The 19,099-nt window shown below is 40.1% G+C and overlaps 1 protein-coding gene across 1 annotated transcript in view; it reads right to left on the bottom strand.

Moving 5' to 3' along the window:
* MCF2L2 (MCF.2 cell line derived transforming sequence-like 2) overlaps nt 1-19,099 on the bottom strand; it is a 142,353-nt gene that overhangs the window by 45,364 nt on the left and 77,890 nt on the right. Inside the window, exon 17 of the mRNA XM_085307105.1 lies at nt 5,501-5,513. Coding sequence (XP_085163231.1) covers nt 5,501-5,513 — 13 coding nt within the window. The remainder of the gene's footprint in view (nt 1-5,500; nt 5,514-19,099) is intronic.

Here is a 19,099-nt window from a genome sequence, read left to right as displayed (position 1 = left end):
CAATATGTTCCTACTCACCTGCTTCGCCACAAGTAGCGCCGCTTACATCTGAGTAGTCTAATGTTGGCCCACAATTCCTTTACTTACACCTTCTGGTCTTTTTAATAACTAATCTTTTTGGAGACACCTCTACCTCAGGAGCTACCTGTCACTTTACATACAGAGTTGGCACCATTAATCCCAGGCTCTCTCCAGGGAAGGTGCTTGCCCAGCATGTTACTGGCTAGTCAAAGACATCATGATGAGCCTGGGAGGTGACCTATGCAGTGAGTGCTACAGGAACTGTGATTTTGGCAAAAAGTGCAGACTTCTGATATTTTGGGAAAAACTTTCTAAGACACTAGATATGATAGAAAGCAGCTTCTCTGCTGCCCAGTGCCAGAAGTATACGAAGCATCTCAAGTCTGTTTTCTGGAGGAAAAATGGACGTTTTTAAAGTATCTGAGCCTACCATAGGAACACTGGCTTCATTTAGTTAACCTCCACATCAATTATCAATTGAGGGAATTATAAATGAGAAAGCTAAGTCTGGCAACAGAGAAAACAAATTAATCCTTCATTACTAACCACTGCTATTGCACCCAGTGACACTAGTGCAAGGGGATTCTGCCACGCTATCTGTGCCTGATCTCCTAACACCTAGCAGCCATACTCTAAACAGTATAAAAGCTCTGTCCACATTTCTCTGAATTTGCACACATCCTTGAACTGGAAAATAGCAYGCGTTTGGGGCATGCTCAAAAAGTATTAGATTTTGCCTTGTGAAATACATACATATATGTGTGTATAYATAYGCCGTTCTAATGTGCCTTCATGAGAATTGCCCAGGTGGTAGCCTAAGAATGCAGAAAATGGTTTTAYAGACATGAGCACTTGCTTTTACAGTAGAATGAAATGAGCAAAAACCCTTTTCTGCTTTAATTTCTGTTTTCTTTTAGCAGTTACTGCACTTTCTGCACAATCTAGCTGTAAGGGGGGAAAAGCAGATTGCATTTGTTCTGGTAACATTACCATTTGCAATGCTCAAAAGAAATCATAAAGACAATGCAAAACTAGTTTCTAGAGTCAACAACTTTCTTTTCACAAAATAGAAGGATGGCTACCAAACTGAATTAGCATTCCTGATCAAGTGCAGGACTGCAGTGGTTATCAARCTCAGTCACAAGCTTCAGTGGCAGAAAGTACCTGCTTCAGACTAACTAGTTTGAATTACATTTGTTACTCTATCAGTTTCAGCAGAGAAAATTGGAGATTCAGTTGTCCAGGTAATCAAAAAATAACACAGACAATAAAACAGACACATGTAGATATAATTTCCAACGCAAATTCCATGTTTGCATGAGCATGGCAGTGTGGCCATACAGACTGTGTGACATTGTAGCTGTGCACACAGCTGAAGTCTTTGCAATGATATGTAGAAATATTTTAATTTTAGCACACTTCAGAGCCAAAGGATGATTCTATTCTTGATTCCCTTGGTATAACCAGGAACTGTTTCATACTTATTGGAGAAAAGGYTTAGCATTGAGTTTCAAGGGGCTCTTCCATCACTTACGAGTTTTGAAATATCATTTTTAAATYCAATTCTAACCTAAATTTATTATAAGGAAAGCTCAAGTTTTGTTTACTGTTTCTCTTCTCCAGATCCAAAAGGCCTAAAATAATACAGAGAGTCTTACTAGGTTACAGAGTAAAACAGAGGGAGCTCTGCTTATCTGTTGTAACAATTGGGACTTCATGAGGTTGCTGTAATACTCAAAAAAGCACATCTCTGAAGAACTGCTGCATCATTTAAAAACCCATCACTGAGCAGGTGTGACTAAATCGTCACAAGAGAAACTTAATGTTTTTACCTACTGCAAAGACATAGGTCCTACATATGCTATTCACTTTGCTACAGAGCAGATTGCACCACGACTGACTGTGAACCCAACACAACAGCTAGCTGACAATCATACCTGAAAAGCAAATTATTAGTCCACAGGTTTCCTAGTAACTTCGTCATAGGCAAACAACAGTATGGTGCCTTTCAAAAGCACAACTCTAAGTAATCCAGTAGGGGAAGAGATGCCTTTAGAATATTTTACTATCCAAATTCTATGAAAGATGAAGCAAAAATGCATTAGGTTAAAGCTTAAATCTTTTCTGACTCAAAGTTCAATACAGAGTACCAGCTCTTGAATCCTCACTGTAAGAACTCTGTTTTTTTTATTGACTTACTAATTCTAATTTTGCTTGCAAAGAAATGTCCATTCAGGGCATTCAAATCTAGTTTCATATATAAAGAATATTTTATTAAGGGAGGTTCTGTGGGGATTCCTAAGATATTCTTGTTGTACTTATAGAATTCTTACACAACCTAATAGAAATCTTTAACAAGACTTAATTTTATTATTTAACATAATTCTGTATATAGATCGATACTAGCAGTAAATGCTTTCAATTTTCAAGTATTAAGAAAAACCCATCTAAATAACCCTTCCACACCTTATAAAGGTGTTCTCAGCCAGTTTATTGTTGTTGTTTCAGTGACATTGAAGCAGAGATAGAATCACAATGGTATTATTTATCAGTTCCTGGTTACAGTTCAAGAGCTCTGGGAATTCATTGCGATSCTCATATCTCTAAATCATGACTCTGTACATAAAGAGTAATAATTTTCCAATTTTTTTCCACAGTCAGGTAGCTGGATTTGCTGCCTAGATAGGGCTTTAATCCCTATCCAGGAATTTTCTGGCTTTTTTCTTTTTTTTTTTTTCCTAAAATTGTACTTTTTGACCATTTGYCCAGGGCTTCCAAAAATCTAGCATTCTGTCAAACTCAGCACTCACACTTTAGAGCTGTTTTTACACTTGCCTCTTAGTAGGCAGGGCCAAGCACCTCTCTGGGCTTTCCTACTTGGAACAAGAGAGTTGTGTACTTAAAGCTCCTGCTGCTCCCAAAGCACATTAGCCACCATGCTTCTGCATAGAGCCTGTGGGTGCAAATTCTGCTCCCAAGGATGTTACTGACTCACAGTGCAGTCCAAGAGCGTTGCAAGGTCTAATCCATCTATCTGTGCCCATGCCAAAGTCTCTAGATGTTATTTTACAGGATTATGACACTGTTCTTCTGGAAGTTTTCTGGTTTCTCTCTCCAGCAGCACAGTCAAGTACTGCCAACAATATAAAGCTATGCACTTGGCCAAGGACCTTCCAGAGACCTAAGAACTTCCCTGGCAAATATGCAATCAAAAAATAGAGATTAAAACAGCTAAGGAAGCTGGTCTTGTTATCGATGCGGGAAAAGCATTGAGAGGGTATAAATGAGACACTCAGGCCTGTGTGCCAGGACACTAAACTATGAAGTGTAGTAGAGAACCCACCAAATCGCACAAGGCACTTGAGATGGTCTAACAACCTAGAAAACTGGTAGTGACATCACCTGACTTACATCAAGCTGTGAGGGGTGAAATATTCACCATTTCTTCTGGGATGTCACAGGACAGTGAGGGCAAGGCAGCGTGCACCTGCTGTGGGAGTATCTATCATGTTTAAGGAAAATACAGTGCAGCAATTCACAGGACTACCATCACTGGCAATTCCTCCAACTCCCTTTTTTTGCTTGCACAGTGTCAGCAAACATAACCATGTTAGAAGTCACTTCTGGTGGCCAGCTGTATCATTAGTCCTCTTAGCATTGCTCAACATTTAAACAAAAGCTAATATTAAGAATGCAAACACACATTATTTTTAGATGGAAAGGATACTGAACCTTAGATAAGAAATYGGGACAAATGCAGCTAATCCATTGTCTTCCTAACGGCTAAGAATGAACCAGCACCAGTGCTCACCCCAGTGCTTCTGTCAATAACATCACAAAGTAAGCCAAAGGAGAGACAGTGAAGGAATAAAAAAGCATAGCAGGAAAATAAAGTATGTAAGTTAATGAATGACAGATCGTAGATATGGGCTCTTACTGTCTTCAGGGTTTTAAATGTAGCTCCCTCYGAAATCAGTGAAAAGCAAAAGGTTTGTCAGAACTACAGTTCATCCACTTTGTCTCCTTTTTTCACTACGCAGCAAAATCCCATGCAAATTTCCACCAGCTTCGTAGGTTTTTTTTTTCCAGCCCTCAATGCAGCTGCACACACTGTTCACTAGCCTCTACCAGCAGTGCTCCCTGCGACGCAGCAGCAAACACAGCACTGACATATCTGCCATCCCACCCTCCTCTTCCCCTTCACAGCAGAACTTAAAAACAGGAGACGGAGCCAGGAGGGAGCACTTGAAATCTTGCCCTTGGTGCGAAAGGACTCTCCGTGATTTGGCCAATAGGTATGAGAATTCACATGCTATAAACAGGTTTGTTGGTTTTGACTGTGTTTGAAAGGATTTAGAGGTAACCTCAGAAGAGGAAGCAGCCTGCAGCCTCCAATGTGCACTCAGCATTGTGATTGCAGGTAAGACCCAAATACTCCCCTCAGTGACTCGAAACAGAGAAAAGCCAGCTGCAGCTGGGATGTGTAGGGGTAAGAGGAGTAGATTTTTCACACCTCATTCTTCTTTCATTTCAGAGGCATTCCACAAGAATACAAGGTTTGGATGGCATTAGTCCAAGGGGGCCAGACAGCAGAACACTGAATTGGCTGAAGTTCACGGGCAGTTCTCACAAGGAYAGTTCCTTGCCAGTATCACTGCCAAATCCCCATCCCTGTCATCTCAGCAGTGATGGTGAAGGATTAGGCATCTGACCTGAAGGTCTGAGGTTTCCACGGAGTCTAAGAAAATTCTAAGGTCCTATCTGCAGGTATTTTTATTGCCTGTAATCTTTCATTTCACTAGAGAGCACATACAATACTTGCTGCTTCTCCCCCCAAAATATGGAGAGTCATCAGATTGAGAGAGTTCCAAAGGTGGAACAATGTGGTTCAAAAATACTTGACCTACCAGCTTTGCTGGTGTGGAAACAATGAGGTGGTCCAGCGGACGTGGACCTGAAATGCTGCTTGGGAGAGCAAGGCCAACTTTCCATCTATGGAGGGAGTGCACTATGTGTCTCAGCAGAGAGAGAGTCGAGTCACCACTTTGTATGGCAGGGCCTTTACTAACATCATAACTTGGCAGACCAAGGCACACACGCTCACTGATATGATATTGCCAGCTGTTCCTCCATCACAGGAAACTTTTTTGCTATGGAAAGCAGTTAAAATGAATGAAGTAGTTCACATTTCTTTTAACTATTGATCTGGATTTCTCAGGAAACATGATGACCTTTGTGGTACTAAGTCTGCATTTTCCCACACACAGGATTTCACACCTATTTCTTCTGTGCAGGCTATTTTTGCTTTGTCAGCCATGACATCCTATGGACCTGCAGCACTACTAAGAGCTCACGCATTGTGACAGGCTGCAGATGCTCAGCAGTTTCCTTCCTGAAATGACTCCTAGCTTTGAGAAGCCCTGTGGTGCCAGCACTAGAGAGATAGGAAAGGAGAAAGTGACAGGAAAACTCTTCCTACTTTCTCATCAGTGCTCTCTCCAGCCTGTTAGTCACCATGCTGAAGTGCAGGAAAAAAAACCCCAACTAGCTGCAAAACGGATCCTTTCCAACAGGGGTGAGAACGTAAGAGCTGCCAGGACAGTGAAGCACAGGCAAGAGCCTTGGAGAAGGAGGCTTAAAGAAGGGGAACAAGTCAGGGGCAAGCTGAGCAGGCAGGGGTGGTGGCAGAGCATCACCTCTACTGTTTTTAGACAAGGTCATAAGTGAAACCTGGAAACCCAGATAAATGCTAGTGTTAATTAGCGCCTTTCACTTCTAGTAGTGCATTTCTGTACCTGTCACTGTCCGAGCTGACATTTAGACCAAATACAGCTATTCACATAGCTGTATTGTGCAAATAGCAACGAGTGATGTTGTTAACCAAGTATAAATTAACYTTAACAGGCCTTTCTCCTGCACTGTGTTGCCTTGTTGGAACAGACAATTTTGGCAATGGGTATTTATATGAACTGGCTTCTTCTGGAAACTGAGAGCACACGACTAGGAAGATCCTCACCACAGCAACCATAAAGAAGGCATACATGGGCCCTATATATATTAGTAACTCTTCCTCCTTCCTTATTAGTTACAAAAGAATGTCTCACTCTGGTCCAAAAGGAAACGTAACTGAGCAGCCTGCCAAGTTCCCCAGGTTTGTCACGCCGTTATGCAGCTCTGTATCACAGTAATTCTGGTAGGGGCACTGCTGCATAGTTTCTCTGCCAAGTGCTACTTCCCACCTTAAAAAAGAACACCAAACAACAAAGCACTAAGCAGCAGTTATATCTAGAGTCTACCACAACCAGTTAATATCTGTTATGGCTAAACCTCAATGGTTTTTTGCTCATACAGTTGCTATCTGTGCATCCTGCTCAGATGGTAACATAAAACTAATCCTGAATCTTTGCTCCCGTAACTGTGTTTCTTTTCTAATGAACTCATTGTCTCACTTCCACTCACAGATACTGCTTCTGTACCGGGATTTGCTATTACAAGTACCTGCACTGAAATGGAGTCTTCTCCCAGAGGTGGATTTGGAGCTATGAAACAGAATTAAGACAGTGAACTTGTTAGGACAAAAAAAAATGTAAATCACCACTGGTATTCCAAAGTTATTATATTGCTGAAAATCTGTCCACATGACTGATGTGCAGCCAGCATATGAGGCATTCCCGCGTGGATATTCCGTATGTGTCTGTAAAAATGCACAGTGTTTGGAAGACGGAAGGTTGATGCACGTGTGAGTTAGACAGCATTGTTTAAAGGCTCTTACATTTTCAACAGCTGAAACAGCAGAATACCAGAATCTGTGTTTACAAGAGCAAAATACTCAGTGGAATTATTAAGTTAGTAAGCATAAAATGAACATTATTAGTTTTAAATCTATCTATCTGAGGTAGAAATCTATTTAAAAAGAGATTACTGGCTTAAAAAATTAACTGCTCTTCAAAAGCAAGAGAAAGGACTGTGTGGAAAMGCGTGCAGTGTGCAGTCAGAACTAGATCCTTAGCATGAACAGCAACAACTGGATAGGGCTGGACAGAAGAAAAGTAAGTGAGAGTGAAAACTTCTCTGTCTTGCAAAATATAACCACAGTGCTAAAGCCCTTAAGCATCTTGGCTCAGTACTTTGGCTAGTCTTAAGTGTTGCCAGGTTTCTGTTTCTGAATGCAAATAAAATATAACAAAATCACAGTTCTTTGAAAAGGAATTTCCTTTGTGTGTACTAGAATGGCAAAAAACTTACTATCCCAGTGGAAATGGAATGAACAACAATAAACACCTCCAGTTTTGAACTAGAAATTGCTACTACAAAATTTTAAGAATAGTCTATACTTAAAATCTCAAAATTATCTCTGTGCTATGGAATCAAAAGAAATGAAATATGTCAGTTGYTGCATACAGAAAACTTCCATTCCACCTACATAATTGTTTTTAAGAGGATTTTTTTTTGCGTTTCTCACAGTGCTAAAAGTACTTTTCCCAGCTGAAAAGTACTCTCATCTGAGATTGTGCAACAGTTTAAGTGAAACTTAAGCAATTAGTCAGTCCTTGTACTTTACCTCTTAAAGTGGAGTAAAAGACCACTCTGGATGTAAGAACGTTTGCTTGAATGGAACTTGATATTTATTACTTTATATAGAAAACATTTCTGATTTCCCTGAAACATATTCCTTTTTTTTCAAATGAAAGAGAGTAATGCTTTGGAAAAATGATGAGTGTTCTTAAAGCACATGTCGTGGCTGCAAAATGAATTCCAGCTAGCCCTGTGGTTAGACAGGAGTAAGATTTAGGTAGTATGTTCCCTCTTATCTGGAAAGTAGTGTCCCTCAGCGAAGACACGGCAACTGCCTGTGTATGTGATCCTATTCTGCTGCAATGTCAAGTCAAACAGATTTGCCCAAGTTACTTTACAAGTTCTTCTGATCAGAACGACCAGACCCTTCTTAGAAATATATTCTGCCACCAGAGTAACTACTTATAACATTTTGCTTTTTCTGAAATGATCTGATCTCTTCACATATAAAGAATTGTCCCATATTCATTGTTCCCAAAACAAATGACCTTTGGGGGAAATATTTTTATATCTCTTAATTAGCTGACCTATATTATAGGAATCAGAACATAGTTGTTAATGGAGAGGTAAATTAATTAAACTACTTACAGAGATGAAAAGACTGAGCAGAGGATTAAAGCCAAGAAAGAGTTGTTTCTCAGCTCTGCTGGGCAWCTACACTGAAATCTTGCAGCTCTGTACACAAACCTGAGCTAGCTGTAGACACTGTGGATGCTGCAGAACAGTCCTTACTGTAAGCCAAAATAACCTGCCAAGTAGCTGTGTAAATATTTGTCACCGACCCATATTTGTAAGCCTATCAAGCCCATCTGTGATTTTACTCTCTTAACCTTGCAGCTGTACCATTTCTGTTTGGCAATAAAGATATATTTAGCTCAGCCCAGTAATGAATTAGCTAAAAGCAGGTGAGTAATTTATAGATCAAATTTGCTACCAATGTATTATTATTAACGCTACCAAATGGTATTATTATTATCACTAGGCTTGAATATCTCTTAAATTTTACTGGAAATTTTCTGAATTAGTGGAGATTTCATTGGCCTTCCTATGCAAACCACATTTCAGTAGACTGTTATCCAGACCATCTACTTGATACACATTTCCTTGTAAAATCCCTGCATATAACTGAGAGGCCAACCTACAGGTTAAAAGGCTGCTCTCAAACTGTAGGGGCTGCTATGTAACTTTTTAGCATTCTTTGCTTCCCTGAGATTAACAGTATTTACATACAGTCCACAGAATCAGCATCACCATTAAATTTCAGTATTCTTCCTTAGAAATATTATCTATCCAAAAACAAGGTTTCTGGTTTCTGAGAGCTATGCAGATTTAGTACATCTGGGTCTTTCATTTGCTGGAACAAAGTATAATGCACAGAGTACTTTGAGGACAGGGGAAAAGGAAGTAAGTCTTCAYTGCACTTGCCTAAGAACAGCTTTGATTTGCTAAGCTGAAGTCTTTACAGGCGCTCAAGCTTACCAAACAACAAAGGAAGTTCACTGCTTTTAAAAATACACACAGACATATATACAAAATGAGGGTTGTTAAGATACCCATGCCGAGATTTAACCTCCTGTTCCCTGCTAGAAAGGACTAGCACACACAGCCACAGATTATATTCAAAATATGAGACCTCTAAAATAAAGGACTCTAGATTTTGAGTGTCCCATAATCCTGGGAAATTCACAAGGTTGTTGTGTCATAGAAGTGATTTCTTTTATTGCTCCTTTTTTCGTAAAAGTTTGAAATAAAATGGGTAAGACGTCTCTGGGAATGTAATAGWTTCTGACTTTCACAAAAACTATCATTTTTTTTCTCTATATTCAACCTGACTTTTCGGACAGAAACTTCTTTCAGTTCACATGCAGTGTATTTTTTTCCATTCTTTTGTAGACATCATATAGTGATATCCAAATACCAGTTGACCTCACTGATCAAACAACATGATAAAGGCTGACAATGCTTTGGATTTTCCCATGCAGAGAGGTTAACCATGATATTTGAAAGAGGGCTGGTTTAATAAAAGCAAAAGTTAGAGTGCTAAAAAACTCCAAACTTTCAAACAGACAAGACTAAAAATTAAAATTCAAAAGTAGGTTCAAGGAACATTAGGAGTGGCAGGTGGAGTGTCCTTAGTGAGTTGGAATGATACAAAAGGATTTAGGTACACGCGATTATGCTCTGAACAGACTCCTACTSAACCCTTATCTCTTACTCTGGAGCATCTCTATTATGTGGTGTTACTAACATCTCTCACATCCATGGTACTCAACTTTTCCTCATCCTGTCCTACAAGTAACTTTTGTTCAGCRCAGAGCCATACTCAGCTGTATTTTGGATTGGGACAGAGAAGCTTAACATGAAGCTACTGTTTTATTCATGTGAACGGGAACACAAATACTTCCCTGAAAGCCCAGAGGGAGAAAAGCTCAAGGGCTTTTGATTCTCCTAGGAGATCTGATCTTGACAGTTTTGTTCTGTAAGACCTTGGAAGACTGYTGGAGGAGAAGAATTAGTATTATTATAAGAATAACTGATTTTACTGACAACCTTGAGTTTGTGCTGGAGAGGGCAGACCAGAGAAATGCACGTCCCACTTGAAATGGAGGTGATGGATTTGATGAAGACTCCTAGTTCCTATTTGGGCTTCTTTCAGTCTGAGATATGACCCTAGGGAAACTTAATCCTGCAAAACCTGCTTCTCCCCTGTATTAAAATGTGACACTGTGCCAGAGTTGCAATCTATGGTCCTCATGCCTGCGCTTTGGTAGCTATCTTGACTATACCCTGCTATTAAGTATCTTTAAGAATCAGCATTCTGTGGAGCTTGGGAAGAAACAAACCAGCARGAGTTACATGACAATAGGAGTGCTACAGGGAAATAAAATCCTGAAAGGCTGAAATTGAGTTTATGGGAGCAGCTGGAACATATATTCTGCTTCAGTTAACCTCTTCTTGGCATGTTTACATTAATATGTAAATTGTGAACTCTATGAGTGAAGACCAAGGCCATCTCTCTCCCTTTTTTTTTTTTTTTTTTTTTTTTACATGTTTTCTCTGGGGTCATAATCTGGGGCAGAGGAGCCAGCAAGGATCATACTCTCTGCAGCCTCCACAGTCTACCCAGCTGAGACTGCTTTAACAACATCCACTTACCAACCTATAATCTGGATAACTTTTTCCACCACAGCACTGGAATTCGGCTTTCAGAATTTAATGGCAAACTTAGAGAGAGAGATTGTTTGTTGAAGATTTTCCAAACTTAGATAGTAACTTTAGAGAGCTGTGGGATAGATTCCAGCTGGAGAAAATAGTTCAAAGGACCACTTTACAGAAAACTCTCAGAATTGCAGATTGCCAGAAGAATTGTATTACCCTGTATTTGCCCTGTTTCTTACTTTTTCCCTTAAGCAGCTGTTAATGGCCAATGTTCAAGATAAGACAATGTGGCAGACAGATTTCTGGGTTGATGCACAACACCCATTCTTCTGCTTTTTCCCCGGAAGAATAGGATGCTTGTCGAGCCTTGCCTACACGGGAAATTTCTAATTATTTTGGTACTTCAGTGTCTGCAGAAAGAGCTGGGGCTGGGTGCAGTTGCGAGGCTGTTTGGAAGGTAAGTGCATGCCACACCAGGCAGGGCTATTACGGAGCTTGCAGCTCTCTGTGCTCTCTGGCCATGCAGTAAGTCTGGCCTGAGACGCCAGTGGAAGAGTTAGCACAGACTAACAGAACCTGTGCATTTTACCAACATTAGCATGTTCACAGCACAGTTCTTCAGCCATGTTCTTACACAGGTCAGATGACAAAGATAAGATTGACCTACAGCCAAAATTGTCCATAGTAGTTCATCCARCATGGCTATTAACCAAGGAACAGCATTTGAAGAGATGTTTTTGCAATAACTGGAAATGCAAATAAAGCACTGATGGCTCCAAATTAGAGACTATGGAGAAAGATCAGCAACAGCATATAGAACAATCAGGATGAACACAGGAACTTTACAAAGTCTGCAGAGGGTCTGCTTGACAGACAAGTGGTACTACATAGATCGGAATTCCTGTTTAGGTTCGTATGAAGAGAAAAGATGTCTGCTGAGTGAAAAACATGCGTGAATGTTCAAAAGGAAATATTCCATTTTAAACATTAATATGTCTCAAATCTTCCAAATCAACCTCTTGTACTCCTGGTTAATCAGAAGCTCCTGAAATGAAGGAAGTAAAGTCAGCAGTGATTTACTGAACAGAGCACTTGATAACTCATTGCCCATTGCATCACTATCAACACAAGACTGAGCAATCTCCCATGACCCTATCTGCTACTGCTCTGCAAACCGTACAACMATTTAGATCAGCCCAGTGTGGGTGCAAGTCACTGTCATCTTGATTAGGCAACTCTGTACATGCACTTTGTGCTGCTGTAAATGGCAGTGTGAAGTGTTAGGCACTTCGTCATCAGCTTGTCCACACACAGAAGCAGCATACTTTTAACTTCAGACAGATTTAAAAACAGATTTCAGTGAAACTAGTGTGGATATGTAGGGAGAAGACAGCAGTGYTTTGGCAGAAATGTCTGCATTTTTTTTAATACTACCTCAAGATAACTGTTACTTTCCTGACAGATGTGAGTGCTCCCAGTTTGTTTTAGCAGTACGTCCTGCCCTTCAAAGAGTAAGCTGCATCATTTTAATTGAACTGGTACAAAATCATACTAGTACCTCTCCTTATCTTTCCCCACTCAGCAGTGATAACAGGGCTGAACAACATCTTCAGCTCCTTGGCTTGGCCTTATGCCACCTGGAATTTCTAGGTAGCATCTACTCAAATACAAAAAAAGCCTAGGACCACCAAGTCCCTAGAGCATAGCAAAGCAARGTATTTTATGGAGAGGTGATGTTTGCTACTAGATCACTTGCTACAGTTAGGGGAGAAACAMACAGGAACTTTCAGGCCCAAATGTGCTTCTTCACTCAAGATGTGTTCAGCCCAAGGCTAACACAAAGCAGCCTTTATGTGTATACTCTCTGTAAACCCTGAGATGGATCACAGGGTGGGAGAGAGTAGATCTTCAGTTTTTCCAAAGTCCTGGCTAAGCACAGTAAGTAGCCATCTGATAGATGGTGCAGATTGCTCTCTTGACTGTGTGCTTGGTGAAGCTTCAAATGCCTTTCAGGTGCAACATGCACATTCCTGGGAGCCAGGGYGAGACAGAAGATACCAGTGATCCTAATCTCCCCGTCTGGCTACAACAAACCAACCATGCAGTGCCTGCCTGTGGCCAGCTGCACGCCGTAAGCCTGCCCAGAGCCAGCAGAACAACTGCACGGAGAATGAGTTGAGAAATTCCTGGAATTACTGAAGAGTATTAGAAAAACCTTATGAAGCAACAGCAAGCAGGTATGAGAGATAATAGCAGAAGTGGCTACTTATCCCACTTTGATRCTTGATTTAGCACAAATTTGGTTAGAAATTATGTGAATGCTGAGAGTGATAGCAGCTTTTCTCTGCCTTCCAGATTTTTCAGGAGCAGGGACTCAAGGACTTCAGAGAGCCTCCAGCACACTCAGTAAACCACTGTAATATTTTTTTTCYTCCCATTTATAATAATTTTCCCAGTTCTCAGATCTATTTGGATCTATGGTAGGAATGTCTCCTCCTCTTGCTATTCTACACAGTTCTWTCAACAGCTAGATCTCCCCACATTGGCAGCAAACACCTCACTTCAAAGATCTTCCTAACCCTTTAGGCTGTAATTAGAGTTTTAAGTGCTGGAGCCAATCTGCCTAACAGGGAAACTTCTCTGAAAACAAAGTTTTTGTATAGGTTGAAAGAGATGATGGCAAACAAGAAATGGCTAGTGCTTCTTGAAATTTCTACTGCTAGCTCCTCTTTTGTTAAGTCTGGTGAAAGAAAACAGTTCGTCCTGCTCATAAAATAAAGCAGYGAGAACACCGTTTCTCTTTTTAAAATGCAGGCTCCAAGTTCTTCCCTTGTATCAGGTGAGAGTTTTCATGAGTYGGGAAATTAGACTGATAACGATACCATGGGGGTTCAACCATAAAGCTTATGACGCAACCACTCACAAAAATCATCTTATCTTAATTACAATAAAAATCAATATTATGTTGYAGTGTGGACTTTGTTAGGTCCCAGATTTATACGCTGTAGGGAAATCTCTGTGTATGATACTACTCATGCCATATAAAAGAGGAAACTCATGTATCTCTGCCTCCTGYAGAGGCTCTGCATCTTTGGTCAATAGCTACTAAAATCAGGAATCTTAATTCCTTTCTCCTGCCATATGCAGCTCTGATGACTATAACAAGCACTTGGATGCTAACGCTTTTAGTTGCATTCCCTGTGCTATTAGTATTTTGGACGCTAGTCCACTCCTAACTTTAGTAATTCACAGACCTAACGACAGCGCAACTTTGCAATTGCGGATTCAGAAGAARGATCTGGCATGGAATTCTCCTTCTGAAAATAGCTTCTAATTCTTTACCCCGGGCAAAAACACTATCCTGTTCTACCCACGCAGTCTGAGGGTTCAGCAACACACTTAGCCATTCCCACGTTCAAAGCGATGCACAAAGCATTCAYGAAGCTCCCCAGTCCTTGTTAGAGCAGAGATAGTAACACTGAGGGTGGGACTGACTCAGATATTAAGATACACTGACTTTTAAGGAGGCTTAAATTCAAATCATATCCAAATTCTGCAGCTAGAACCTGTCATTTAAGGGTACAAACACCTTACGGCATAGGCCCACAGGTTGCACACTGCAAGATCCCAGTGTGCAAAGGTGTCTTGACAGCTGGCTGCTAATGTGCAGGAAAATTGATTCCAGATGTTCCACTGGTGCCCTGAACAAACTGTATGTGTATTTTCAGAGAATAAACAGTGAGTTTGGACTGTGCACATGCTTCGAGAATATTTTGCATATTCACAAAACTGCTACATGAAAATGTGATGGCTGAACCCTCCCAGATTCTTAAAACTGACACTCTTTCATTTAAATCTCATAAATGATACCTCAGACTCCAAGCCCTCGAGCTGGACACGAAGGAAGTTTAATTCTGTCTGAATATAAGCTCYATGAGAGCTCACACTCTAACGAGAATTTAATTCAGAAAGCAGGGATTACGCTGCTTACGTGACATACCACATCTGAGCACCAAACCACCACTGCCTTGTAATTTTCCAGCTTATTATTCAGTAGTAATAGACACAAACAAAAATCACCCGCCAGTAACGCTGCTGCAACTCCCACCACACGCACTGCACACCTATCACTTCAATAYACATGTTGCTGTGCTTATAACTGATCGCAGCAAAGCCATGTCGATGACTCACTGACAACACCAATACCATGCCTGAGATCCCAGAGGTCATCTCAGGATACAAGCTCAGGTGGGGCCAGAGAGTCCAGAAACAGGCATCATGCTTTTGTGTTTTCAAAAAGAAGGACGGAGATCAACTAACAAAGTCTCCCAACCCTTGCTGCAAGACAGACCAGAGAAACGAAGAGTGGATCTAATCCAATTAACCAGAAAATAGAGCAAATTTACAGGAAATTCAGTTTCAAATGTGACATGATATGGAAACTTTTCAAAATAAGTAGCAGTTAAATTAAGGGTTATCTTGAAAAAGTCATAATTAAGTCAGCTGTTTGGATGCAGTTTTGCAATAGCCTTATCCAAAACCACCAAGCCATAGATTTGCACATCTGCGTTCCCTCCACCACTCCTTCCCGCCTCTCTCCCGAGTGATTGTACGGCAGCAAGGAGACTCAGACAAACTGGTGAACAAGACGAGTCGATCCAATTCAAAACTAATCTCACGCGCACAAAAGGCACACTGGCTGCACCTTTGCTAGCCCCAGCRCAAGAGGTAAACCATCCACAGTCCCAGATGGACTACATGGCATGGGCGAGGGGAGAGAAAGGGGAAGCAGAGCAGCAGCAGCAGCTCTCTGAGCTGCTGTCCTAAATGACCTTAAACCTATTGTGAAACAGCATCACCAGAACAGACCTATGAATCAGATTTCCCTTCATAAAGTATTATCACAGAACATCTGACCAAATTGGCTTCCCAGGATAATGTTTGAATATAAATTGCGAAATATCACAGTAATGTAGTTAATGGAGATAATAAATTAAGGAATTATGGTCACCTTCCTACAATAAGTCCCAAAGAGGCTCCCTACAGCCACTGGTGTAAATGGGAGTCAAGTGAATATAAAAGACTCTCAGATTTCTAAAACATGAAACCTTTCATGGATACATAGAAAGATTTGAAAATGCAAACAAAAAGGCTCTCAATTAAATCATCATAAAAAGAGACTTTAAAAGTACACCTGACAGTTAAGGCAGTGATTTTTGAGAGTACATAATTTGGATTTTTGAAAGGAGGGAGCTAGTTTGGTTTATGAAATAAAATTGCATTTCTAGTTTTAAAAATCCGTGATATACTATATTGATTAAATATTTGCTCTCACGAATCTTGAGCCCTGAGTCTGAACTCTGGGCTGCACTATAAAAGTCAGGGCACAGAACTGCTGTTTGATCATACTTAGTCGGTCCTCTTGGAATGAGGTACATGACAAAGAAGATGTCACCTCCATGATCAGAGTCACTTTCAGCCCCCTGGGATAGCATGGTGACACTCTTCCAGGGCTTCATATAGTCCTTCAGGCTCAGACGCGACCAATGACAGACTCTGATCTCAGCCTCATAAAAAGAATTCATTTGTAAGCAGGTTTTTATATTACTTTTTCTTTTATCGGAGAGCACAGGAAGATTTGCTCCTACCTTCTCCTCTCCTGATGGGCAGAAATGACTAGAAGTACATTGCTCATATCAACAGCAAGAAATAGTAACAGCAGAGCAACTCAGCATGTATCTGTAGGAATCTCAATTCATTTTACAAGTCTGTGACGTGTGTATTTCTCCCTGTTCTCTTCAATCTTATCAACTCATTATTTATGTTGAAACAGAGCCTGAAGTATCCAGCCAGAGATGAGGCCAACTGTGCCAGATGGCTGTATCCACGCAGAGACTCAACCGGTCAAAACCTAGGTCCTGCAAGTATGGGACCAGTCCCATACTTAGAAACATCATTGCTGGAGAAAGGGAAGAGATGGAGATTTGTTTTTAAATAGGTTTTTGGCAACTTACTCCACCAGAGAAGAAGCCTACCCTAAGAATATTTTATGGGAAGATGTTGGGTAAGCAGGTAAAACAGGATTTTGGTTTGAAGAAAAGAAAAGGCAAGAATAGAGAGAGAAGAAAATAAGTACTTTTTTAATTACTAGAAAACAAAATTCTTGAAGTGATTCAGATAAAAGCCCTCTCACTGTAATTTCAGGTCAGAAGTAGCCTGAAGTCTGCTTACTTCACCCACAGAAAGGCCTCTTTTAAACTGGGGAAAATTCAAATTAACCAAGATGAGAAATTAGTGAGCATGAATGAAAGGGTGTTGAACCTTTGAACAGCTTTCACTCTTCAACAGAAAAGTGGACATAATTGTAACACAAACTGAGTGACAGCAAACAGTCGATTTGAAGTGCTGATTAGAAGCGCTCACTTTTGTTCTTTTATTTAAGTAAGTCTCATTTTGCTTTCCACAGACCTAGTTCTTGGGATCTTGTAACAATGTCTGAATCATTTTCAGGCATAATTACCCCCTGCATACACTTTATATTAAAAATATGTATTTCTACTCTCCTAATTTCAAAAATGTGACTCCCTGAAACYGTATTTCCTGGAATCTGCACTATCAAGACACAAATAACTCAGAAATGTTTTTGTTTTATTTTTTAAATATCTTTGGAACATTTGACCTAGGAAGGATCTGACTTGGGACTTTTTCATGCTGGCCTTCTGCATATTAAAAATATTAACTTAAAAATGCATTTTTGTGGTCATACTTGTTAGAAGTACAAGTGAAACATTGTTTTAGTAGTTAGTTGTGCAGAAAAGCCAGTGCTGTTTTATTTTTCCCCTAGTTCACTGATTTCAATTGAAAATTAAAACAGGAAAAACTGGTATCACTAGCCAAGAAATTACTGCCCTAGAGGTTTTAAAATATTTATCTTTGAGAATTTCTCAGTCCTAAAGGGATGAGAGATAACTGATAATGTATAAATGGGATGACACCTAAAAGGAACATATCAAGAAGAAATTTTTGAAAAAAAAAAACTATTCGTGAATTAGGGAAGGAACCAATAGGTATTGTGTGGGTAGGAAAAATGAATCGGGCTTTATTTATATGGTCATTTCTATTGATATTTTAAATTCCTCATATAACATGTCAAATTTACACAACTATCCACCAGCTTTTTCTGCCAGAGTGAATGGCCAATTGTAAAGAACTGTATTTTGTCTTACAGCAGAATCAAGCAGATGAAGAGAAATCTGGGAACTATGAAGTGTATAGTCACATTAGGATGCACAACCAGAGGAGGGAGAGCTTGAGCGAGAAGCTCATAAGGCCTAGAAAAGTTTTCCCAAACAAAACCTCTATTAAAAAAGCAACATATCCTTCCTGTGGGATCGGAAAGAAACTACTCAACTTTCATCCTTGCTCTACTTTCATTGCGTGCCCTTGACAACAGGATTTGTACCTCTGACCATCTATCCTGTGTCAGAAGAAAACAATTCACCTCACAAAGATGCTGTCAGATTTATGGTTGTAAAGTGACATAGAAACACTAATCATGATGATGTGCAATGGTTAAACCTCCATAAAGTCAGTGATGAGGTCAGCAATGATTCAGAGCAGTCACAGTCATATGAAAGCATGGAAGATACACAATGGGCTTGTTCTATATTTGCATTCAATGAGAAGTCTCAAATTATTGCAGCAGTTCCTCTTAAAACATGAGACAGTTTTACAGTGACTTTTCAACTTAAATTGAATGAGCTATTTCCCCTATTTATCTTTACAACAGCTTTGCAAAACTCTCTTTAAAGAAGTTATCTTTGTATCACTTACCTTGGTTTGCTTTTTAAATACTTTCATCTCAGCCTCTTGACCATGGGATTGAGTTATCATTGAAGTTCCTCAACAAAAAGGAACATTTCTAGGTTGGTTAAAATTTAGCCATTCTAAAAACAATTTAACGGAACTTAGAAGCAGGTGTTCCCTCAAGATGATGCAAATCACTCACCAAGCTTTGTGGGGAAGATGTAGGAGAAAAAAAACCCTAAAATGCACTCTCCCTTCTTCCTCACAAGGCTTCCAGCACGAAGGTGAAATAAACTGCTTTTACTCTGTGACCTACAAACTAACTAGCCTACAAGAAAAGGTTACTTAGCACTTGAGCGCAGCAATTTTCTAAACTTTTTTGTCATGCGCCCCATACAATACTTCTTAAAACATAATTAACTTTGAACTTCTAAAACAATTTTTTTGTTAGCTTTCTGTATGCCTTTGCCAAAAATATATATTTTTTTCTTTCCCATGTAGCGCACTGCAAGCGCTGAGGAGGGGGGAGGAAGGCGGT

This window comes from Rhea americana, unplaced genomic scaffold, assembly GCF_003343005.1.
Source record: "Rhea americana isolate MKP2758 unplaced genomic scaffold, rheAme1 scaffold_253, whole genome shotgun sequence".
In the NCBI taxonomy this organism is placed as follows: domain Eukaryota; kingdom Metazoa; phylum Chordata; class Aves; order Rheiformes; family Rheidae; genus Rhea; species Rhea americana.
The sequence above is the reverse complement of the archived record's forward strand: the minus strand, read 5'-3'. Positions and strand labels throughout refer to the sequence as shown.